Raw genomic sequence first — 26,037 nt, forward strand, 5'->3', positions numbered from 1 at the left:
AGGCTTCCCTGTCCATTGCCAACTCCCAGAGTTTACTCAAACTCATGTCTATTGAGTTGGTGATGCCATCCAACCCTCTCATTCTCTGTTGTCCCCTTCTACTCCTGCCTTCAATCTTTCCCAGCATCAGGGCCTTTTCAAATGAGTTAGCTCTTCACATCAGGTGGCCAAAGTATTGGAGTTTCAGCTTCAGCATCAGTCCTTCCAATGAATATTCAGGACCGATTTCCTTTAGGATGGATTGGTTGCATCTCCTTGCAGTCCAAGGGACTCTGGAGTCTTCTCCAACACCACAGTTCAAAAGCATCAATTCTTCAGTGCTCATCTTTCTTTATAGTCCAACTCTCACATCCCTACATGACTCCTGGAAAAACCATAGCTTTGACTAGATTGACCTTTGTCAGCAAAGGAATGGCTCTGCTTTTTAATATGCTGTCTAGGTTGGTCATAAGTTTCCTTCTAAGGAGCAAACATCTTTTAATTTCATGGCTGCAGTCACCATCTGCAGTGATTTCGGAGCCCCCGAAAATAAAGTCAGCCACCGTTTACACATCTGTTTGCCATGAAGTGATGGGACTGGATGCCATGATCTTAGTTTTCTGAATGTTGAGCTTTAAGCCAACTTTTTCACTCTCCTCTTTCACTTTCATCAAGAGGCTCTTTAGTTCTTCTTCACTTTCTGCCATAAGGGTGCTGTCATCTACATATCTGAGGTTATTGATAGTTCTCCTGGAAATCTTGATTCCAGCTTGTGCTTCATCCAGCCCAGCGTTTCTCATGCTGTAACAAACGTTGACAGCATATTAAAAAGCAGAACCATCACTTTGCACACAAAGGTCCTTATAGTAAAGACTATGGTCCAGTGAGAGCTGGACCATGAAGAAAGCTGGGTGCCAAAGAATTGACACTTTTGAACTATGGTGTTGGAGAAGACTCTTGAGAGTTCCCTGGATTACAAGGAGATCAAACCAGGCAATCCTAAAGGAATTCAACCCTGAATATTCATTGTAAGGACTGATGCTGAAGCTGAAGCTCCAATACTTTGGCCACCTGGTACAAGGAGCTGACTCACTGGAAAAGACCCTGATGCTGGGAAAGATTGAGGGCAGGAGGAGAAGGGGACGACAGAGGATGAGATGGTTGGATGGCATCACTGACTTGAGTTTGAGCTAACTCAGGGGGACAGTGATGGATAGAGAAGACTGGCATGCTGCAGTTCATGGGGTCACAGAGAGTCAGATACAACTTAGCAACTTAGCAACAGTAGCTGATTCACTTTTCTGTACAGCAGAACCTAACACATTGTAAAGCAATTATAGTCAAATAAAATTTAAAAAAAATCATCATATTTTGGTAAGGAAAAAAAAAAACTTTCCCAATACACAAAAATCAAAGTAAATGGAGATTTCTACTCCTAGCCCAGATGGAATAATAGACTATACTTGCTTTCCCCCCTTAGAAGCTAGAAAACCAGATGAAATATATAAACCAATGGATTTTCAGATATTGGAAAAAAGGTAGCACAGGACTGTTATCCCTGAGAGAAAGAAAACAAATAAAATGATGAGCCTTACAGCTCCAGCAGCTGGCAGGCAGTTTTATGGCTCCGGGTGGGGGGAGCCCAAAATTATCTTGTTGTATCACTGAATAGGTACAACAGAAATCAAAGTTGTGGAGACCAGGGTGACAGGACAGAGTCTCAGAAGGGAGGGATCCACAGAGAGAACAGAGCTCTAAAGATCTATAGAAAGATCTGGGCAAGTCTTTGGCTACCTGGCCTTCTAGCCTTGAATGAGAGGAAACTGCCCAAGACCAGAGAAGAACTTGGAAAGGTTAGTTCCAGAACAATTCCTGGAGTTCACACAGGACAGGAAACAGCTTGAATTTCAACAGCCACCAGGCACAGTTGAAAAAACTTGTTAGTATGTAAGGCATTAGGCAGAACTCTCAGAAAGATATTACTGCTTTATTAGTAAAGCTTAACTACCTTAAGGCCGGATAATACATAGTTTAGGCTTTGCAGGCTACATATGGTCTCTGTCAAATGTTCTTGTTTGTTTATAATCCTTCCTAAAATATGAATACCAGTCTTAGCTTGAGGACCATGCAAAAATTAGCCATGGGTTGCATTTGACCCTTGGACTATTATTTGCCGATCCCTGCTCTAGGCTACTTGTGCTTTAATTTTCCTTAATAAAAAGATTTTTTTCATAGACTGGTTTTTAGCCCAGTTTTAGGTTCGCAGCAAAGTTGAGTGGAAAGTATTGACAGTTCTTGTTTCTCCTGATCTGACACAGGCACAGGCTCTCCTGCTCACGACACCCCACGCCAGAGTGGGACATTCGTTTTAACTGATGGACCTACATTGACACCTTGTTACCACTCAGAATCCACAGTTTATCCAGAGTTCATTCTTGGTAGTATATATTCTGTGGGTTTTGACAAACATCCAGTGCTGTATTTCTACTGTTGTGGTACACAGGAATAGTTTCGTTGCCCTAAAAATCCTGTGTGTGCTACGTGTTTATCCCTAACCCTGGCAACCACTTACCTTATTCCTGTCTTCATAGTTTTGTCTTTTCCCGAATGTCATACAGTTGGATTCATACAGTATATATTCTTTTCCTTAGTAATGCATTTAAGCTTCCTCTAAGTTTTTTCATGGCTTTATAGCTCATTGTTTTTTGGGAGCTGAATAATCTATTTTCTGGATGTACCAAAGTTCAATGACCAGTTCCCTTACTGAAGAATATCTTGGTTGCCTCTGTTGGCAATTATGAGAAAAGCTATAATTAAATGTTCATGTGCAAGTTTTTGTGTGGACATAAGTTTTCAGTTCATTCGGGTAAATACTAAGGAATGCGATTGCTGGGTCATAAGGTACCTTTAGTTTTTTAAGAACCTGTCAAGTTATCTTTGGAAGTGTCTGTGCCATTTTGCATTCCCACCGCATATGGTGGTGGTAGTGTTTGGATTTTTGCCATTCTGTTAGGTGTATAGTGGTATCTCATTGTTTTAATGTGCAATTCTCTAACGACATGATGCTGAGCATCTTTTCCTATGCTTACTTGCCATCTACATATCTTCTTTGGTAAATCTTTTTTGCTCAGATATTCTGCCTGTTTTTTAATTGTGTTGTTCATTTTCTTACTGAGTTTTAAAAGTTCTTTATATATTTTGAATAAGTCCTTTACCAGTTGCATCTTTTGGAGATATTTTTACCCAGTCTTTCTTTGGCTGTGTTCTTATTCTCTTCTCTTGATAATTTGCCCTGATAAAGTTTGAAAGCAAAGCATGAAATAATTTGGTTGACTCCAACTAGTTTGATGTGCTTCAGAATAAACTACTGGAGAAAGCAATGGCAACCCACTCCAGTACTCTTGCCTGGAAAATCCCATGGACAGAGGGGCCTGGTGGGCTGTAGTCCATGGGGTCACAAAGAGTCAGTTGGACATGACTGAGTGACTTCACTTTCACTTTTTACTTTCATGCGTTGGAGAAGGCAATGGCAACCCACTCCAGTGTTCTTGCATGGAGAATCCCAGGGACGGAGGAGCCTGATGGGCTGCTGTCTATGGGGTCACAAAGAGTCGGATACAACTGAAGCAACTTAGCAGCAGCAGCAGAATAAACTACAATACAGTTTAAGGATAGAATAAAATTTTGCCACCAACAATATAAAATTAACAGTATCTTATTGAAATTACCAGGCATTCAAAGAAGCAAAAAAAGAAAAGATCCTAGAAAAGAGAAAAATCAATTAATAGAACCAGAGCTTCCCTGGTGGCTTAGACCGTAAAGAATTTGCCTGCAATGCAGGAGACCTGGATTCGATCCCTGGGTCAGGAAGAGCCCCTGGAGAAGGGAATAGCAACCCCCTCCAGTATTCTGGCCTGGAGAATTCCATGGACAGAGGCTCCTGGTGGGCTGCAATCCTTGGGGTCATAAAGAGTTGGACATGACTGAGCAACTAACACACAGGAATGACAGAACTGGTAAAACTAGTAGATAAGAATGTTAAAACAGCATTTACAAATACGCTCTTTATGTCAAAAAGGAAGAATCAAGGAGGATCCTGCTGAGTTGAGAAGTGGACCCTATAAAAAAGACCAAATGGAATTCCTTAGATGACAAACATACTTGAATTGAAAAATGTACTGGATGAAGTAAAAACAGATTAGGGAATAAATTGAACTGAATGAAAATGCATCATATCACTGTGGGTTGCAACTGAAGCAGTGCCTAGGAGGAAATGTGTAGCATTAAATGCTGATACTAGAAAATTAGAGAAGAGGTTTTAAATTCATCATAAATACTTTCATCTGAAGAAACTAGAAAAAAGGGTAAATTCCATCCAAAGCAAGCAGGAAGAACGTAATAGTGAAGATAAGAGCAGAAATCAATGGAATTGAAGACAGGAAAATAACAGAAAATCTATGAAACCTCAAGCTGGTTGTTTGAAAAGATCAACAAAATTGAGAAACCTCTAGCAACCCTGATTAGGACTAAAAGAGAGAAAACACAAATTGCTGGTATCAGGAATGAAAGAGGGAGGATACTAAGTATCTTATTGTAATTAATAAGTATTACAAGTAACTGGCAATGCATTTGGGAACATACATGAAATGGACAAATTTCGTGAATAACCCAAATTACTAAACCTTGGAAAAGTAGATAAGCATGAATATTCCTTCATCTGGGAACTAAATTGAATTTGCATCCCCAGGAAGAAAATTCCAGATCCAAATGGCTTCAGTGGTGAATTTTGTGAAATACATAAAGAAGGAAATAATACTAATTCTAAAAAAATTCTTCTGAAAAATTGAAAAGGAAGGAATACTTCCTACCTTAAAGTTCTGACCAGTATTCTTCATGAACATAGATGCAAAAATTCTTAACAGTATTTTGGTAAATCTATTCCAACATTACATAAAAGGATAATGCATTATAACCAAGTTATAAAACCAAGGGATTTATCCTAAGATGGAGAAGGAAATGGCAACCCACTCCTATATTCTTGCCTGGAAAATCCCATGAATGGAGGAGCCTGTTAGGCTATAGTCCATGGGGTCGCAAAGAATCGGACACAACTGAGTGACTTCACTTATTCTAAGAATGCAAGACTGGTTTAATGTTAGAAAATTAATCAACATAATTCAGTGCATTAATAGACTGAATAAAACACTGTGTAATTTTTTAAGTAGATGTAGATAAGCATTTGCAAAATTGAACACTCAGTAATTAAAAGAACTCTTACTAAACAAGAATTTCATTAATCCTGTATGTGGTGTTCAGTCACTATGTCGTGTCAGACTCTGCGACTCCCTGGACTGTAGCCCGCCAGGCTCCTCTGTCCTCCATTAACTCCTGGAGTTTGCACAAAGTCATTTCCTCTGAGTCAGTGATGCTATCTAATCATCTCATCCTCTGCCGCCCCTTCACTCTTTCCCAGCATCAGGATCTTTCGTAGTGACTCCGCTCTTCGCAGCAGGTGGCCAAAGTATTGGAACTTAAGCTTCAGCATCAGTTCTTCCAATGAATACTCAGGGTTGATTTTCTTTAGGATTGACCGATTTGCTCTCCTTGCAGTCCAGGGGACTCTGAAGAGTCCAAAATTTGAAAGCATCAATTCAGTTTAGGAGATCTGAAAAACTTACAACTAATGTCATATTTAATGGTGAAATAGTGAATGCTTCTTTTCTCTTACCATTGTTCTGTGGATTCAGCACTGTACTGTGGATTCTTGCCAGTGTGATAAGGCAAGAAATAGAAAGAATACTCAAAAGGAAGAAATAAGACTTTTTATTCACAGTAAACATCATCACCTTTTACAAATAGTATGAATCATAAAAGAAAAGGAAAAAAGTGATACATACTATCTTATTAAAATAAAAACTTTTACTCTTCAGAAGACAGATATGAAAATGAAAAAGCAAGTAATAGATTATGAGGAAATATTGTAAAATTTGTATTTGACAAAGTGCTAGAATCTATATTTTATTAAGAACTCTTACAATTCAATAATATGTCCTAGGTGGTATTTTTTATTTTTTTATTTGGCCATACTGTACAACCTGGAAAATCCCATGGACAGAGGAGCCTGGTGGGGTGCAGTCCATGGGATCACTAAGAGTCGGGTACAACTGAGCAACTTCACTTTCACTTTTCACTTTCATGCATTGGAGAAGGAAATGGCAACCCACTCCAGTGTTCTTTCCTGGAGAATCCCAGGGGTGGGGGAGCCTGGTGGGCTGCCGTCTATGGGGTTGCACAGAGTCGGACACGACTGAAATGACTTAGCAGTAGCAGTACAGCTTTTGGTATCTTAGTTTACCAACCAGGGATCAAACCTAAGCCTTCAGCAGTGAGAGCAGAGCCCTAACCACTGGACTGCCAGGCAGTCCCCAGTATTTTTTATTTATTATTATTATTATTTTTAATTTAAATTTATTTATTTTTAAAATTTATTTGTGTGTGTGTGTGTGTGTGTATGTGCTCTTTTATTTATTTATTTATTTTTTACTTTACAATACTGTATTGGTTTTGCCATACATTGACATGAATCCATCACGGGTGTACATGAGTTCCCAATCCTGAACCTCCCTCCCACCACCCTCCCCATATCATCTCTCTAGGTCATCCCAGTGCACCAGCCCCATGCATCCTGTATCCTGCATCGAACCTAGACTGGCGATTCGTTTCTTACATGAGAGTATACATGTTTCAATGCTATTCTCCCAAATCATCCCACCTTCTCCCTCTCCCACAGAGTCCAAAAGTCTGTTCTATACATCTGTGTCTCTTTTGCTGTCTCACATACAGGGTTATCATTACCATCTTTCTAAATTATAGCAAATGAAGCAACTGACAAATAACTAATCTCAAAAACATACAAGCAACTTATGCAGCTCAATTCCAGAAAAATAAATGACCCAATCAAAAAATGGGCCAAAGAACTAAATAGACATTTCTCCAAAGAACACATATAGATGGCCCCAGTATTTTTTAAAAGGGCAAGTGAGATCAGAGTGCTAACCACTGGACTGCCAGGCAATCCCCAGTATTTTTTAAAAGGGCAAATATTTCAACAGATTCCTCAAGAAAAGAAAATACTCATATGCCAAATAACTACATAAAAATATATCGTTTGTCTTGTTAGTCATTAGTCACGAATCTTTGGGAAAATAGAAATTAAAATAACAGTAAAATAATACTACACGCCTATTTTAATGACACAAAAGAAAAAAACAATACCAAGTGTTGACCAGGATGTAGAGCACATGAAACTCTTATACATTTCTGGTGAGAATGCAGAAAGATACAGTCGTTTAAGTAAACAGTTTAGTAGTTTGTTATAAATTGACACGTGTACCTACTTACTCCTAGCTGTTTACCCAAGAGAAGTGAAAGCATATATCCACATCCAGATTTTTAGAATCAGATTTGTCAAGATGTTCAGTTCAGTTCAGTTCAGTTCAGTCGCTCAGTCGTGTCCGACTCTTTGCGACCCCATGAATCGCAGCATGCCAGGCCTCCCTGTTCATCACCATCTCCTGGAGTTCACTCAGACTCACGTCCTTCAAGTCCGTGATGCCATCCAGCCATCTCATCCTCTGTCATCCCCTTCTTCTCCTGCCCCCAATCCCTCCCAGCATCAGGGTCTTTTCCAGTGAGTCAACTCTTCTCATGAGGTGGCCAAAGTATTGGAGCTTCAGCTTCAGCATCATTCCTTCCAAAGAAATCCCAGGGCTGATCTCCTTCAGAATGGACTGGTTGGATCTCCCTGCAGTCCAAGGGACTCTCAAGAGTCTTCTCCAACACCACAGTTCAAAAGCATCAATTCTTCAGCGCTCAGCCTTCTTCACAGTCCAATTCTCACATCCATACATGACCACAGGAAAAACCGTAGCCTTGACTAGACGGACCTTAGTCGGCAAAGTAATGTCTCTGCTTTTGAATATGCTATCTAGGTTGGTCATAACTTTTCTTCCAAGGAGTAAGCGTCTTTTAATTTCATGGCTGCAATCACCATCTGCAGTGATTTTGGAGCCCCCAAAAATAAAGTCTGACACCGTTTCCACTGTTTCCCATCTATTTCCCATGAAGTGATGGGACCGGATAAATAAAGTTCATTAGTTATAAGTAAACAGTTTGATGAGTGTTACAGATAAATGTTACAGCAGGTTATTCATACTATCTTAAACTGAAAACAATCTCAGTATTCATAAACACATTGCAATACATTCAAAAAAGAATTAATCCCTGACATTTGAAACAACAGGATGAATCTCAGAAACATTATACTAACAAAAGCCCAACTGAAAAGGTAGCACCCTGTATAATTCCACTTCTGTACCCTTCTAGAAAGGACAAAAGTGTGGTAACAGAAAGCAGATTGGTACTGCCTGGGGCTCCAGATGGAAAACGACAGGGACTGACTACAAAGGAAGTCTGTGGATAATTTAAATCTTCTGTTTCATGGTTGTGTTGATAGATAACACAACTATACATTCTTTTAAAATGCATCAGATTGTCCACTTAAAACATTTTTTGTGCAAATTATTTTTCAGTAAGTCTGATCTTAAAAATTTAGTAAGAAGAATAAGACTCCTTTCTGTTTTTTCAAATCTCTTTAATGTCTTAATTACTAGAGACATCTTGACTCGCACTCACATTAACTTCTGCATTTAAACTGTTGTCATGTGTTGTTTTAGGTAAAATATATGAAAAGTATCCAAGTTCTGAGATGGGTAATTGATTTCATGACTCATGTTTCACAATACACTGTGGCAAGAGTGATTTCATAGGAGAGGAGACATCAGAAGCGCTTAGAATTGATTGAGACCAAATTTGAGGTGGGGAAGTGGAGCTGTGAAGACAGACAACTCTTAGGGCAAGTTTCGCTGTGTCAGTAAGAGCGAGAAATGAAGTCAAAGCTGGAGGTGGGTGCTGGGTCCAGGGACGGTTTTGTTTGTTGATAGTTCAGTTGGTAAAGAATCCTCCTGCAATGCAGGAGACCCTGATTCGATTTCTGGGTTGGGAAAATGCCCTGGAGAAGGGATAGGCTACCCACTCCAGTGTTCTGGCCTGGAGAATTCCATGGATTTTAGAGTCCATGGAGTCTCGAAGAGTCGGACATGGCTGAGCGACTTTCATCTTCACTTTAAAGTTGGAAGATACTTAACCCAATGGTTATCTGATCTGTTTTTACTGCAACTCACAGTGAAAAATTTATCTTATATTACTGTTACCTGTATGCACACATATTACTGAAATAAATTTTGCAAAATAGTTTTTAATCTTTCCATGTTTTAAAAGGTTGTATTTAGATATTTTCAAATGATGTTCCTATGCACCCTCCTTGAGCTTGACTGTCTCCAACATTAGAAAAAATTGTTTTCCATCATATTTTCTCAGAATTTCTTTAGTGACTTTGAAAAAATAAAAGTAGTGAGATAAGCATAACCAAAGCCAGTTGGTTATGCTTATCCAAACCATAACTGATCTTACTTATTTTTAAAAGCAGGACAAATTACAGAATTCCTGTGTGTTCCCTGCCTCCACACATGTATAACCTCTGCAAATACCAACATTCCCACACTGGAGTAGTACATTTGTTACAGTTGTTGAACCTACATTGACACTCACAATCACACACAGTCTGTAGTTTACTTCTAGGTTCTCACTTGGTGTTGTACATCCTATGGGTTTTGACAAATTTGTGACGTGTATCTACCAATACAGTATCATACAGAGTGTTTTCACTGCCCCAGAAGTCCTCTGTGCTCCATCTGTTCGTCTCCCTTCCCCATCCTCAACCCCAGGCCCTGATCTTCTCACTGTCTCCATAGTTTTGCCTTTTTGTGAATATCCTGTGTATAGCTGGAATAATATAGTATGTAGCCTTTTCAGATTGTCTTCTTTCACTTACGTGTGTGCCTGCTCAGTCTTTTCAGTCATGTCCAACTCTTGCAACCCCATGGATTGTTGCCTGCCAGTCTCCTCTAACCATGGGTTTCTCCAGGCAAGAACACTGGATTGGGTTGCTGTGCCCTCCTCCAGGGGACCTTTCGGACCCAGGGATAGAACCCACGTCTCTTACATCTCCTGCATTGACCGGCAGATTCTTTACCACTAGTGCTGCCTGGGAAGCCCTTTGTGTCACTTAGTACTGTTCGTGTAAGGCTCTTCTGTATTTTCATGCCTTGATAGCTTGTTTCTTTTCAGAACTGGTTGACACTCCACTTTCTGGATATATCACAGTTTGATTGATTATCTTTTAACCTACTGAAGGACATCTTGGTTGTTTCCTCTTTCCATTTTAATGCACTCGGGCACTTTTTATCCTATCCTTTTTGTTTTATTAAGAAAAAGATGCTGATCTGGACCTACTAAGTTGTATTCACAACCCACACTCTCACTTTCAAAAGCACAATCCCATCCCAAGCTTACTTGTATGCAGTGGGAAAGATTCAAAAGAGAGGAGAAGTTGGTGATACAGGAAAGGATAATTGCATCCTTGAGAAGGCCTTAATGGAGTCCAGAGCATAAATTAGAGCTTGGTCCTTAAATGCAGCAAGGACAGCCTTTGCATGCTCACTGTGAGGGAAGAGAGATCACGTGTGCACAGATGAAGTAGTAGTAGTTGTAAGATGTCAGAGTTCCTGTTAGAACTTATCTGTATTTTCAGAGTGATGTGAGCCCAACTGAGAAGCAAGTGTTGCAGTTTTGGCGGAAGTGTGAAGTTGTCATTTTCGAGAATTGTAAAAGTTTACTGGAGAAAGGTAGAAAAGTTGTATGATAGTGCTGAGTGCTTGTTTGATCATAAATTTAAAGTGAGGCTAGTCAGCTCACAGTTGAATGAATAATCCCAAAATGAGTGTTAGCTTTTACTATTAATCTGTTCTTCATCCATGTTTCATTGCATGAATGTCATAGCTAGTTGGTGAAAAAAAGACATGAAATTTTCTTTTGGGGGACCCTGACTTCAAACTCTTTCTGTGATATGAAGTAGAGGAGTATGTATCTCATTGGTGTCACTGTACAGGCTTGAGTCTGTGCCACTCTTGGATCCTGGTTTTGGTACACCCCTGGGTTCATGGGCAGACTCAGAGATACTCTGGGTGTAAAATATGCTCTAAAAAGAGCAGTGAAGGTGGTCAGGGCATGAAGGACTTGACTTGGCACTGGAGAATATTATATTTCCACTTGGCAAAGCAGAAAGGTATGATTCAAGGACTAAAAATCTTGAAGAATATGACTTGGTTGCATGGGAGCTTATTCATCTGCTCCTGCCACTATCTGATCCACTTAAAACTTTTAAGAGGTAAATTCAGGGCATTTAATTTAAACTCTGAAGTTTTCCTTGCCAAATGGCAGTACTCCTAAAATGAGGTGGAGAAATGAGTAGGAACGATTTTATCAGTCATAATCTCTTGGCATTGTTCACTTTTTGAGCAGGAGTTGTTGGACTTCTTGGGCCAAAGCTGGAAGTAGCGGTTGCCATTTACTTTTGTTTCTAGTCTAGCTGGAGGGGTAATTAGATTTAAAAAGAAAATCTCTGTTTTAAACCTGGGATTTTATTCCTTCAGAAGACAAAGTCATTAAGCCTTCTTAACTGTTACGAGATTACATTAGGAAGTTTCTTGAGTAATTCTTAAATCCATAATCCATAAGTTAACAGTGGAGGAAACTTGTTAACAGAGCTGATTAGATTATGTAGACCCCATAGTGCTGTTACCCTTGCCTAATCATAAGATCTCACCTGTTTCTGAAGAGCTCAGTTTTCCTAATAATCTTTATGGGCAACTTATATGTTCCTGAAATTTTAGCCAGTCTCTTATTTAAAACCTACCAGACACTTTACAGCCCAACACATTAGTTTCACTGGGAGTTTGGATACACATACCATACACATAAATATGTTGGAATTAGGAACAGTCTCTCCCTAATGTCCAAGGAACAGTCACATGTATAGATCAGGGAATACTGAAATGAATGTGCAAACAGAGGCAAAACTCGCTTCTTCCACAGTAGGGGAGGGAAGTTAGTCAGGCCTTCACCAGACAGAATTGTACTTGTATGCAAGAATTATTTTCCATTGCCATTAGTTGTTTACAATTTACAGAGCTGAACATAGCTCATAGGGGATGACTAGAAATATGGAACGGTACGTTTAGAAAATGCATTGTCTTTCAACTGAAGCACAAATTTCCCCCTAAATCTAGTTATTCATGATATTTCACTATAGAGAAAATGGTGGTTATTGGATGAAAACAATTTAAAAACTTTTAACTATTTGCAGTATGACTCTAAAATTGTATAGAATTTACAACAACATTTTAGACCATGACTTAAGTGTTTAAGGTTGCTACAGTGTTTAAGTGGAGAAGGAAATAGCAACCCACTCCAGTATTCTTGCCTGGAGAATCCTCTGGACAGAGGAGCCTGGTGGGCTGCTGTCCATGGGGTCGCACAGAGTTGGACACGACTGAAGCGACTTGGCATGCATGCATGCATTGGAGAAGGAAATGGCAACCCACTCCAATATTCTTGCCTGGAGAATACCAGGGACGGGGGAGCCTGGTGGGCTGCTGTCTATGGGGTTGCACGGAGCCTGACACAACTAAAGTGACTTAGCAGCAGTGTTTAAGTGCAACCTCAGCTGTTTGAACCTTGGTTCAGAATCAAAAATAGATGTCCTCAAATCCATGCTCTAACAATGAGTGGTTACTCTTTATTGAGTAAATTAATGTACATTAATAGTGGTGACCTGGAGGTCAGGCTTAAATTATCTTCAGAGGTGTTTGAAGTATTAGTGAATTAAGATTGATTAATTATAATATACCAAGATAGATTGATGGTGGTGGGGGTCTTAGATTATCAAAGGGGTTCTGTTAGAAAACAGGCAAGAAATGTGAAGGAAAAGGGGGAATTAAAGTGGGTATTCTCTGTTTTTATCCATCTTTCCTAGAAACTTCTACTTTTAAACTCAGTTAATATTCTTCCTTCTAGTACTATTATATCTTAGAAGTTAGACTGGTGTCTTTTGGAAATATTTAAGAAAACAGCCTCTTTCATGCTCTAACAAAAAGCTTTTTTAAAAGAGTATGGGATGTGGGAAGAAACCTACAGATGAAAACTAGGAATGTTATGTTTCAAGTCTGTATCTGAGAAAAGGAGAAGATACTAATATAAAAAAAGGTTGCCACAGCATCCCCCCCACCCCTTTCCCACCCCAGGCCTTTTAAATTCATTGTGAATTAGTTCAAAGGGTGCTGTTCTTGAGCACATTTATGTTCTTCTTGATTATTCTTGATGTTCACTTTGTCGATTGTAGACATGCATGTAGTTTTTATAGTCCTGATTTACTGACCTCTTTTGAATTTCAGGTAAAAAACATCAGGATGAATTTCATCTTCTGGTGGATCAAGCCAAAAAAGGATACAGAAAGACTGTTGGAATGTCCAAAAGAAAAGCAACAAAAGGAGAAGATGAATCTACAGAAAAACTATCCTCTGTATGTGTGGGTAAGAGACTTTAATTAAAAACAGAAGTAGATTGAATTTTACTATTTTTAATATAAAATAAAATCAAAAGACTTTACTTTGGACTTATTAGTATATTTAGACATGTAGCAGTTGTTGGATGTAAACCAGATTTATTACTCCAGAAATAAATGAGTGGGGGGGTGTCCTGAAGGTACAGTTTCTAAAAATCCCTCTTCCTTTCATGATAAATCAGAAGTTTCTTAGTTGTTTAAGCTTGAGGTATAGGATTTATTGCTGCCCATCCTCAAATATCCTACAAAGAGAATAAATTATTTCTACTATAGTTCACTGGTATTTACTTTGGATGGACTGTTTTGCTAAAATATCTAAAGCTAATACATCGCACATTCCTTAATTTTAGCCCATGTAAAAATTTGAAATTAATATTATATTTATATTGCCAGGACTTTAAGTGAAGTGAAAGTCGCTCAGTTGTGTCCAACTCTTTGCAAGCCCATGGACTTGCATTCTGATTCTCCAGACCAGAATACTGGAGTGGGTAGCCTAAGTCAGTGGCTGTAAATACATTCACAATGCTGTGTCACCGTCACCACTATTACACTCAAAACTAACCTGTGAAATAATAATTCTTTCACTTTCCCCACTGGCCCTTAGTATAATCCTTGGTCTACTTTCTGTGTCTGTGAATCTACTTCTACTGGTACCTTATAAAAGTGAAATTATGTATTATTTTTTCTTCTGTATCAGCTTATTTCATTAAGCATAATGTCTTCAGGGTCCCCATTTTATAACGTATATCGAAATCTATTACTTCTTATGGCCGAATAATATTCCATTGCCTCTATAGACCATATTTTGTTTATCCATTCATTTGTAATGGTTTTCTCCCACCTTGTGGCTACTGTGAATGATGGTGCTGTGTGCATTGGTATTCATGTATCCGTTCAAGCCTCTGCTTTCCATTCTCTTGGGTAAATACCTAGCAGTGGCATTTCTGGTTCTTAAAATAATTCTTTGTTTCCCTTTTTAGAAACCACCAAACTAGTTTCTGTTGTGGCTGCACCATTTTAGATTCCCATCAGCAGTGCTTGAGGAGTCCAGTTTCTCTGTACACTCATAACTTGTTACTTTTCGTTTTTCTTACTGAAACCATATTGGTAGATATGGATTTGTATCTCATTGTGGTTTTGATTTATATTTTTCTAATGACTAATGAGATTGAGATTTTTTAATATAGTTATTTGCTGTTTGTTTTTCTTCTTTGGAGAAGTGTATGTTTAAGCCCTTTGCTCATTTTTTAATTGGCTTGGTTTTTGTTGTTGTTGTTGAGTTTTAGGAATTCTTTAAATATTCTGAATATTAATTCATTATATAAATTTTTTCTCTGTTGTCTTTTTATTTCCATGATAGTATCTTTTGAAGCAAAAGTGCTTTGTTTTGATGAAGTTCAGTTTATCAGTTTTTTCTCTTGTTGCCTGTGCTTTTGTTGTTAAATTCATGGAGTTGTTGGAAAATCAGTGTCATGAAGTTTTCCTTTATGTTTTCTCCTAAGAGTTTCATAGTTTTAGCTCTTATTTAGGTCTGTGGTCCAGTTTGAGTTAATTTTTGTATATCGTGTAAATAAGGGTCCAGCTTCATCCTTTTCACATGTCGATAATCCAGTTTTCTGAATACCATTTGTCTAAAGACTATACTTTCCCCATTGAATGCTTTTGGCGTCCTTTTTGAAAATCAGTTGACTGTATATGTGAGGGCATATTTCTGTACTGTGTGTTCTGTTTAATTGGTCTGTATATCTGTTCTTATACCAGTGCTATGCTGTTTTAATTGCCATAACTTTGTAATAAATTTCAGTCAGAGGATATGAATTCTCCAGCTTTATTCATCCTTTTCAGGGTTGTTTTGGCCATTTGATTCCTTTAAGATTCCATGTGAATGTTGAGGTGGATTTTTCTATTTCTGTCAAAAAATAATCCATTGGGATTGCATTGTATTGCTGGATTGCTTTGGTTAGTTGACATCAAAGTAGTTTATCCTTTTGGTGCTATTGCATTCTTTATTTTTGTCCTCTGCTCTCCTGGTGTTGTGTAGAAGGTTGCTGACTGAGTACAAGGTTTTTTAGGTATATTCTTTGTGGTGTTTGTCAGCAACTTAGTTCATGCTGTTATTAAAATATGTTGTCAGAAAGCAGTTTAATCTCTGAGAAATTCCAGCTTAATATCTCAGATAAAGAGAATGTTTTTGTTTATTGGTTGACTGTCTTTTGAATATGACTGACTGCTTACACTCAGGAGTTACGTGTTCTTTGTGTACGTATGCATGACTTTTACTCTCTCTAGGGTACAGAGATGAGCACTGCCGATAGATTGCTGTGTGTGGATGCGTGTGTCTGGGAGGAGTGGGGAGTGTGAGAGAGAGAGAGAATGGAACAGGCTGAAAGGTTGGGCTTTGCACAGTGTCATACAGCCAGTGTAACGTTTGCTCTTTACAATAATTGGCTCTTCAGAGTGCCAGCATAATTGCATGAGGTATATGTCTTCTTAAGTAAAACCTTCATCTGTTTTTGATGCGTGTCTTTGGGGAAGTTTAATGTTGGGGCCTCATGTGTTTGGCTTTATTTGGAGTTCTCTCCTGAGATCCTAACTTTCACTGCCCATGCTTGTTGAATGATACTTGTCCGCAAGAGGAAACTTATCCTATATAAGCTTACGTAAGAGTGGAAGGGGCTTCCCTGGTGGCTCAGTGGTAAAGAATCCGCCTACCAGTGCGGTAGATATGGATTCTGTTCCTGGTCCAGGAAGATCCCACATGCCGAGGTGCAGTGGAGACCGTGTGCCTCAACTGTTGAGCCTGTGCTCTAGAGCCCGGGAGCCACAGGTGCTGAAACCTGCATGCTCTAGAGCCCGTGCTCTGCAACAAGAGAACCCACTGCAGAGAGAAGCCTGTTGCGCTACAGCTAGAGAAAAGCCTGCACAGCAACAAAGACCCAGCACAGCCAAAAATACAGATGTTAATTAAAATCTTCTTTACGTGAAAGAAGTAAGAGAAGAATATAAATCAGGTGTAAAAATAAAAGATACTCTTATGTTAAATTCCTTCTCCCTGGATTACCAACTTGATTGTATTCGCCCAGAAAGTTGAGTGATAGAGTCACCTGGGTTCAGTGGGTCATTGTGTCCTTTTAACCTGGTCGTAGGTGTCTGTTTGCAAGAGAAGATCCTAGAAATCCTGTCTTAGTTAGCCACTCATTTCCATCATTTTCCCAGATAAACTTTAGAGGATATGGCTTGTATTCGTAATGAGCAGGCTTAGTGAAAGCCAGACAACATCAGGAGCTTAGTTTTAGAAATTATACTCTTGTGTGATGTATGCTATTCTCCAGTGTAACAAAAAGTTATACTTATTTTTGGAAAAATCTTGATCATGTGAAGTTGGGAAGGTTTGTTTGTTTGAAGAATATGTCTCACTCCTTTTTCGTAATTTTTCTCCTTATTAACAAAACTTTGACAGTTCTTGTTGGTGTCCTTTGTGAAAGGTCACTTGTCTCCACAAGTGCATGAGTGGTGTGTAAAAGCTCTGCTTCCCTGTGAGCAAACACACAAGAGGAGATTCTGTCCTCATGGCACATGTCAAGGGGGTCAGGTGCTCACTCAGTCCCTGACCTTAAAGCCAGCACAGCTGAGGTCCCAGCACAGCCCTGCCATACATGGCGAGGGAGGGTCTGCACACCTACGACTCCTGCACGGAGATGACTTTCTGCCCTCATATTTGCAGACCTTTGGTCACACCTGCAGGTCACATTCTGGCAAACACTGTCTGTATCCCCTCAGCTGTCCTGGGCCTTGATCTGCAATAAGAGACCTCAGAAATTAGAATATGACAAGGGGTGAGTGGAAATGTGATGTGTGTTGGATCAATCAGATACCTTGGTTACGTCTGATTAGCTTTTCTTTTCTCCGGTGGATAGTAGATTCTGTGTAACAGATTTAGGAAAATGACCAGAAAGATTCACTACCATACAGCAGTCAGTGACAAAGATTGTGGTTCTCTTATTAATTGAATCTTTAATCCTTTTTTGTAATTTTTTCTATGTTTATCACTATTCTCTGATCTATGAAATATGCAGGAATTCTTGAGCTTCCCTGGTGGCTCAGATGGTAAAGCGTCTGCCTGCAATGCAGGACACCCGGCTTGAATCCCTGGGTTGGGAAGATCTCCTGGAGAAGGAAATGGCAACCCACTCCAGTATTCTTGCCTGGAGAATCCCACGGATGGAGGAGCCTGGTAGGCTACAGTCCATGGTGTCGCAAAGAGTCGGAGACGACTGAGCAACTTCACTTTCACTTTCACTGTAAATAAAAACTTCATTAGAATTATAAGTTTCTCCCTACTCTTGATTTCAAAGAAAATTTTATTTTTGAATTAATGAATCTGGAAATGCATGGGTGGACAGTATAAGCAAATGGTACAAGTGTAGTGCTCATTCTTTGCTCCCAAAACTAGAGTTTTGGAGTCAGTGTTACATAAACTTCTATTTTACCAAGTACAAATAGCAATATTAAATGTAGTGGAAATAATAAATATACAGAGGTTATACATTTTAAGGTACTCTTAAATATTTCTTTTTTTTCCTTTCTTTCGTTTTTCTTTTGTAGGACAGGAAGATAATAAAATGAAACTATCAGATACACCCTCGGTAAAAACAAACCGCTTCCCTCAATCAAAGCTGGACTCCCCAGGGAAACTAGAGCGTGACAGACAAGATGATTCTTCCAGTTGTACTGATATTCAAGAGGAAACTCTTTCTTCATCAGAATCAGATTCATTCAAAAGGTAAGAAATTTGCAGTAGTTGATTATTTTAGATTTCTGTTTTCTGTGCATGCTAAGAGACAGGCAAAATTAACCAGAAAATGCTGAGGCCTGACACCGTTCCTCCTCTCCTCCCAGCATCTCCTGCCACTTTGTAAGGTTCACAAAGGGAGCAGGGCAGAATGTAGAGGGTGTGTATTGCAATCACAGGGGACTTTGTTTTCTGCTCTGTAGCCTTTTCCTTTTTAATTAAAAAAAATTTCTTTTAATATTTATTAAAATATAGTTGATTTACAATGTTGTGTTAGTTTCTGCTGTACAGCAAAGTGAATTGGTTACACATATACACATATCCACTCTTTTTTAGATTCTTTTCCCACATGGGCCATTACAGAGTATTGAGTAAAATTCTCTGTGCTATACAGTAGGTGTTTATTAGTTATCTCTTTTGTATATTGTAATATGTATATGTCAGTCCCTATCTTCCTAATTTATCCCCCCTCCCTTACCCTCTGGTAACCATATGTTTATTTTCTAAATCTGTAACTCTTTCTCTTGTAGATAAGTTCATTTTTACGCTTTTTTAAGGTTATAAGTTTGTCATGTGGTATTTGTCTTTGTCTGACTTACTTCACCCAGTATGCCAGTCTCTAGGTCCATCTATGTTGCTGTAAATATTGCCTTTACAGAGATATTTTTCCTAAAGTTAGAAAAGAAGGCATGATTGACAGTAAAAATTTTTATCAAGAGAATGGGTGAAGGAGATAAAGACAACTATACTAGAAAGTAGAGATGACAAGAAAGCCAAAAAGGGAAGAATTTAATTGAGCAAATAAAATGGATGGGAAACCTTTTTTTAATGAGAGATTTGAAGGTGAGTCATTTTTCCAAGTGGTTTTTTAAAAGACAATTTAAGATGATGTGATTTTGAAAGATGACATAGTGTTAAGCTGTGTATTGTTACCGTTTTGTGTTCAAGTGGGTCCAGCATTCTCTTGGGTTTCTGTGCCATAATTGATCAAACTTTTCAGTTTCTATTGGGTTTGTACATTTTCTTCAGTGTTTCTTATACACCTAAAGCTGTGGTAGAGCTCTTCTATAGAAAACTTTTGTTTCTAATATCTTTCACATCGTTTTGACAGTGGTAGGTGTTGTTGCCTTTTGAATAAATCCTACCAATCTGAAATGGTAATAGCAATGTTACACTGTGAATGTGTCTTGGAAATTATTTGATCTTTGCTATTTGTTCATTTAAAAATTGTTAACAGTACTCTAGAACGGTAGATTCTGTCTCATCTAAAATACCAAATTAAGAAGAAAATTTTTATAAGCATATACCCAAAGATCCTCTATTTTCTTAGGGCTCTTGGGAAACAGCTTCAGGTTATTTAGAATCAAGTATTAGGAATGGAGAATCTTCTCATTTTGCTCCGAGCATACAGAAACATTGTATCCTGAGTTGGGTAAGGGTGGAACACATGGTAGCCTGAGTTTTTCCAAGACCTGGCACTGATGGACAGTTCTGGGTCAGTAGGTATTGTTGTTTTTAAACACAAAACCTACCAAAATACAGGGTAGAAATGGAAGAGAAACTGAGTCCTGGGAAAGAAGAATGAGTTTTTAAGGATAGTCATGAGATCCCTGAAAGTTCTGAAATGCCAGGATGAAATGGGACATTTTTATAAATTTGTAGTGGGGCGAATGGAGGAGAGTGAAAGGGGAGGCATATGGCAGCCAGGTGGATTTTTATCTACTGGTGAGAGTGTGGAAAACAGGATGAGTTTGTTGGCAGTCTTGGTCTCAGACAAATTTATTCATGTTTGTCTGAACTGTGAGAGGGTTATTAAACCATTAGAAAATTTTTTTAAAGTAAGCTCTTATATTCTTCTATAATTTAATGCATGTATGTATGTTTACACATTCACCCATACACTATGACCAGTGAAACTACCTGCTAACTGCAAATTTTTACCAACTTTATTGAGGTAAAATTTACATACCATACAGTTCACTCATTTAAGTGACAGTCTGTGGTTTTTAGTGTTTCCAGAACTACACTGCCATCACCACAATTTTAGAGCATTTTCATCACCCTCCAAAAGAAACCTCGTCCCCATTAAGCCATCACTTTCTGTTTCCTCCCAGCTCTCCTGGCAATCACTGATCTACTCTGTCTTTGTGGGCTCGCCTTGTCTGGACGTTTCATATATATGGGAGCATATAATGTGTGGTCTTCTGTAACTTGGCTTCTTTTACTTAGCATATTGGCTGCAAGGTTCATCCATTTTGTATCATGTTTCAGTACTGTATTCCTTTTTATTTTCATAATATTCTATTGTATGGATTTGCATTTAATTTCTTCTTTTATTAGTTGATGGACATTTGGGTTGTTTCTAATTGCAGCTCTAGCAAGGAAAAAAATAACTGACTTTTACTTGCAAACTTTGGAACCTTTTTCTAGAGACCGAATATAAGGATTGCCTGGGTGACCTTGAGAAAGCAGTCAGTGTCTGTTACTCCTATCTCAAGTTATGAATAAGTCTTTCTTTTCATTTGCCCTTTTATTTTCTCAGATTAAGGTTTTTAAGTTTGAAAGATTGTTCCTTATATACAATCTACAAACTAAAGCTAAGGGACAGTGTGAGTGAAGTGGTATTTGGTTTGATACCAGGGCAGGCCACTGGGCTGCTGAGTCCGTTGGAGATTGTTAAGGAGGAAGTGAGCAAGGGAAGCACCGGTGGTGCAGCCAGAAAGGACCGGCTTCGAGTCAGGGTCTGCTGGCTGATTTTGGAGTCCATCTTTGAAGTCTGTTTCCATAGCTATAAAAAGCATATATAAATACCTTCTATCTCAGATCTTTTGGGAAGGTGAAATGAGATAATAAATGTAATAAGAGTCTTTATTAAATATATGGTGATTATTTCTCGTTTGATAAAGATCAAATCAACTGAATTTTCTTCAGTAATACTGGAAAACTTGAGCTTCTAGGACTGAATATTTCAGAAATGCTTTCATAGTCCCCAATTCCTTCATTCTAATTCTTAAGCTGTATCATAGGAGTAAATTCCACAGTTTATCTTTTTTTTCCCTACTTCTGTTCTGAACTTTTAGAAAGTTATAAGCCTGGCTTAATTAGTTCATTTGAAAATTCATTTAATTGGCCTCAACTGGGCATTCAATAACCTCAGATATGCAGATGACACCACCCTTACGGCACAAAGTGAAGAGGAACTAAAAAGCCTCTTGATGAAAGTGAAAGAAAAGAGTGAAAAAGTTGGCCTAAAGTTCAACATTCAGAAAACGAAGATCATGGCATCTGGTCCCATCACTTCATGGGAAATAGATGGAGAAACAGTGGAAAAAGTGTCAGACTTTATTTTTTTGGACCCCAAAATCACTGCAGAAGGTGACTGCAGCCATGAAATTAAAAGATGCTTACTCCTTGGAAGGAAAGTTATGACCAACCTAGATAGCATATTCAAAAGCAGAGACATTACTTTGCCAACAAAGGTCCATCTAGCCAAGGCTATGGTTTTTCCAGTGGTCATGTATGGACTGTGAAGAAGGCTGAGCGCCGAAGAATTGATGCTTTTGAACTGTGGTGCTGGGGAAGACTCTTGAGAGTCCCTTGGACTGCAACGAGATCCAACCAGTCCATCCTAAAGGAGATCAGTCCTGGGTGTTCATTGGAAGGACTGATGTTGAAGCTGAAACTGCAATACTTTGGCCACTTGATGCAAAGAGTTGACTCATTGGAAAAGACCCTGATGCTGGGAGGGATTGAGGGCAGGAGGAGAAGGGGACGACAGAGGATGAGATGGCTGGATGGCATCACCGACTCAATGGACGTGAGTTTGAGTGGACTCCAGGAGTTGATGATGGACAGGGAGGCCTGGTGTGCTACAATTCATGGGCTCACAGAGTCGGACACGACTGAGCGACTGAACTGAACTGAACTGGACACTTACCATGGAGACACAGTCTTCTTTTTATTCCTTGTTGCATTTCCAACCCATTTGTCCATGTCTATTTCCTCACTTTGAATGAATATCTTGTCTCCCAGCTCACCAAGGCAGGTCATCTGACCTGTCTCCAGACCTTCCTTTCCATTTTAAGTTTTCTTTCTGACCTCTTCTTTCCTGTTAATTGTAAGAGAAAGATATATTTCTTAAGACATTTCTAAAGACATATTCTTTCTTAAGACAAATTCATCCACCTCCTCTAAGACATTCCTCCATCACTTGTTCCCTAAGTTTGCTCTCAGATGTCTCCTTTTTCTGAGCCCTTCTTCTTATCTCTGCCTTCTCTTATTCTTCCCACAATGCAGGAAGTAATTTCCACTTCCTCCATTACGACCAAATGCCTTTGGTAGAATCAAAGCATTTCAGAGATTAGTGGTTTTTGTCTGGTCCAGTTTTTATTTTCCTTAATATTCAGACATCAGTTGGAAGGAAGATGGGGCACAACACTCAGTGACTTTGTTCAGATCTTTTCCAACTGTGAAATTCTTTAATACTGTTATTTTTGACAAGCATCATAATCATTGGTACATATCTGTATTTTTTTTACCACTTGTTCATTTCAGACCATGAATCAACCTTCTAGAATCAGACTTAATCCTTGTATATTGAGGTGTTCCTATCTTTATTTCTTTTATTTTTTGCAAAAATTTTCTCATTTTTTTTCTTTTAATGAAAGTTTTATTGCTTTTGTTCTAAAGTACAGAGTTTTCCAAAGTACTTTTCATTTAGATGTTATGGATATTTATCATGAAAATAGAAAATTTAGGTAAATAAAAAGTAAAATTCTATAATTTTATCAGCCAGAAATGACTTTTCATATTAACACCTTTGTATGTACATCCTTCTTAAGATAGTGGTATAGATGCATAGCTAGAGGAGCATTTTTAAAACAGAGCATAATTTTTATGCTTCTTTTTTTCTCTTTTTAAGAGACAAGACATATTGTCTTAGGTTTAATGTGAGTGTAACTATTTTGTGATTTGTTTTTTAATTCATGCAGTCGTGCTGTTATACAGATTATAGATCTTACTATTATATCGTTGAATAAACTATTGCTTTTCTTTCTGTTAGAGCAGTATTTAAACTTTATGTAATATGCCGGGCTGACAGATGAGAATAATCTTATTTTAAGTTCCAATAGATGTATCCAATCCATGTAATTATTAGGATGTTGTTTGTTGCTAATCTGATTCTCAGCTCTTAAATAAGTACTTCTTTTAGAGTTGGAATTATTAATGTTATATTGATTCTTTCTTGCCAATATGAAGACAGAGGATAAATAAGTTGATAAGAATTTTAGATTTTTGTACACCTCTTAGACAGTTTCCAGGAGTTCAAGAGACTTGTCCAAATTTCTATAAATTAACTTATTGTTCTTCATAAGGAGAGAGGGCCCTTGTTCTCTGAGTTTTGGCAAGCAGAGAAAACTACATTTTTATTGAGTGCTAACTTACAAGAAAAGATGCTTTTGATTGTGACCTTAGAGATGAAGCTTTATTTTCATGTAGAGATGAATAGTGCTCATGCTATTCTTTGGAAGAATCTTTAGGTCATTATTTAAAAAAAAAATTCTGTACTTGAATTCTAGGCAGTGTTAATTAAAAAGAGACTTTTTTTAACTGGAAGAACTTGAATAAGGTCATAGATAATATCATTTGTTATATCAGTATTCAATTTCCTGATTTTAATAATTTTATTAAGATCATGTAAGTGAATATATTTGTTCTTAGGAGATGCACACTAAAGGATTAAAGGGACATGATGGCTGAAACTTATTCTCAGTGCTTAAAAAAATAACTTACATGTTTGTGGGTACACACACACACTCACAGACACACAGACACACATACACACAGAGAGTGAGAAAGCAAATGTGGCAAAATGTTAGCAATTGGAAAATCTGGATGACTGGTCTGAGTCTTTTTTTTTTTTTTCAGTAACTATGAAATTTTAAAATTAAAAAAATTATTGAAAAGACTCACTGCCCATAGTCAAAAAAGTTTATTTACACCAGAAGATTTTCTAAAGGAAATTCGATTTATAGTTATGATTTATTGACCAAGGATACTTGTAGCCAGGAGTCTACATGGGATGCCGAGTATGGTTTTTCCATTGCTGAAGCCATATTTATTTCAGTCAGTCTGTTCAGGACCAATCCGACATGGTTATCTCAGCTTTGGTGTGTAGGAGAATGTGGCCTAATGAAGCAGGCATTGTGATTTCTGTTTGAAAGAGTATCACAGAGACCAGCTAATTTTACTGCTTGGTAACAGTAACAGAGAAGAGGGCGACAGAGGATGAGATGGTTGGATGGCATCACTATTTCAATGGACATGGCCTTGGGCAAACTTCAGGAGATAGTGAGGGACAGGGAGGCCTGGCGTGCTGCAGGGGTTACAAAGAGTCAGACACGACTTAGCAACTTAACAACAGCAACAAACAGTAACTTACATGAACCTTCTTGCAGATGCCAAGTGTTGGTTATAAAAGAACCTGGGTCAGATAAGGTGTGAATGAATGTGTTTTAACTTTTCACAGTTCCTGGCCAAAACCATCACTTCTTTGATGCTAAGTCAATAGCAGCATATTTGTGTAGAAGTCCAACGCACACATAGGCACAGAACACTGAAAACTTTGGCAAAAAGGCTTATTTTCAACCATGCATTTAATATATTTTGGTACAACTTTTTCTCACTTTTCAGACATTTTCTGGAGAGTTATCTCTCCAAACTTCTTAAGAGCAAGAAAGCCAAAACAAACCCTAGAAATATGTGAAGAAATCTTGACTACCATTTGTTGGAAATTTTAAAGAGTAGTTCAGTTTCATTCTTTGTTAAATTATATGTAAAATTGGAGAATGATGGGGAAATCCTGAGAGAAAAATGCCACTGTGACGCTCATCTGAGGAATGTAGAAGAGTGGCACCATCTGCCTGTTGTGAAGACAATGCTGAACTTATTTTGCTTATTGAAAGGAATCGGAAACATGACCTGTAGCAGCAAAGTAGTCTCTCAGCCAGAGGGACTAGGCTGATTTGTGTGTTAAGATCACCATTTCGGTTTTAGTCAGTTCTTTCAGTGCAGGTCTTGGTTGTTGTTTAGTCCTAATTTGTGTCTGACTCTTTTGCATCCCCATGCACTGTAGCCCTCCAGGCTTCTCTGTTCAAGGGATTTCCCAGGCAAGAATACTGCAGTGGGTTGCCATTTCCTTCTCCAGAAGATCTTCTAGACCAGAGATTGGACCCACATAGTGGCTGGTGGATTCTTTACCACTGAGGCACCAGGGAAGCCCACAGGTCTTGGTTAGGATTGGGTAAACCTCACAGTTGAGAATTGGTGAGTAGAGCCAGATGAGGATTTTGAGGAGAGAGATTCAAAGAGTCCTTGGGGATATGTCCTTTGATACTTTCTGTTGAAAAGCTGGTGGGTTTTATAGGAAGTTTTTGGACTCAACAAAAGTTATTCGCAACTTTTATCTTATCCAAGAGTCTCTTGGAATAGTCAAGTTATGTTGATGAAATAGTAGACGGTAAAATCTTGTTGCTGTGGGTGCTTGGAGAGTTCAGCGTCATATCACTCAGTCCACAGGGAAACCCATTGTACAGAAGTGGAAATGAAAGGCTGAAGGAGTCACATAGGTGGCTTAGGGTTATATACATGGTGGATGGCAGTACCAGGATTGGAACCTAGGTCC

At 38.5% G+C, this 26,037-nt stretch overlaps 1 protein-coding gene across 1 annotated transcript in view; it reads left to right on the plus strand.

Moving 5' to 3' along the window:
• Window positions 1-26,037, plus strand: part of RAD18 (RAD18 E3 ubiquitin protein ligase) — a 114,057-nt gene that overhangs the window by 52,690 nt on the left and 35,330 nt on the right. The window contains exons 10-11 of the mRNA XM_068982698.1: window positions 13,392-13,529; window positions 18,167-18,344. Coding sequence (XP_068838799.1) covers window positions 13,392-13,529; window positions 18,167-18,344 — 316 coding nt within the window. The remainder of the gene's footprint in view (window positions 1-13,391; window positions 13,530-18,166; window positions 18,345-26,037) is intronic.

The sequence above is a fragment of the Capricornis sumatraensis genome, chromosome 10, assembly GCF_032405125.1.
Source record: "Capricornis sumatraensis isolate serow.1 chromosome 10, serow.2, whole genome shotgun sequence".
In the NCBI taxonomy this organism is placed as follows: Eukaryota; Metazoa; Chordata; class Mammalia; order Artiodactyla; family Bovidae; genus Capricornis; species Capricornis sumatraensis.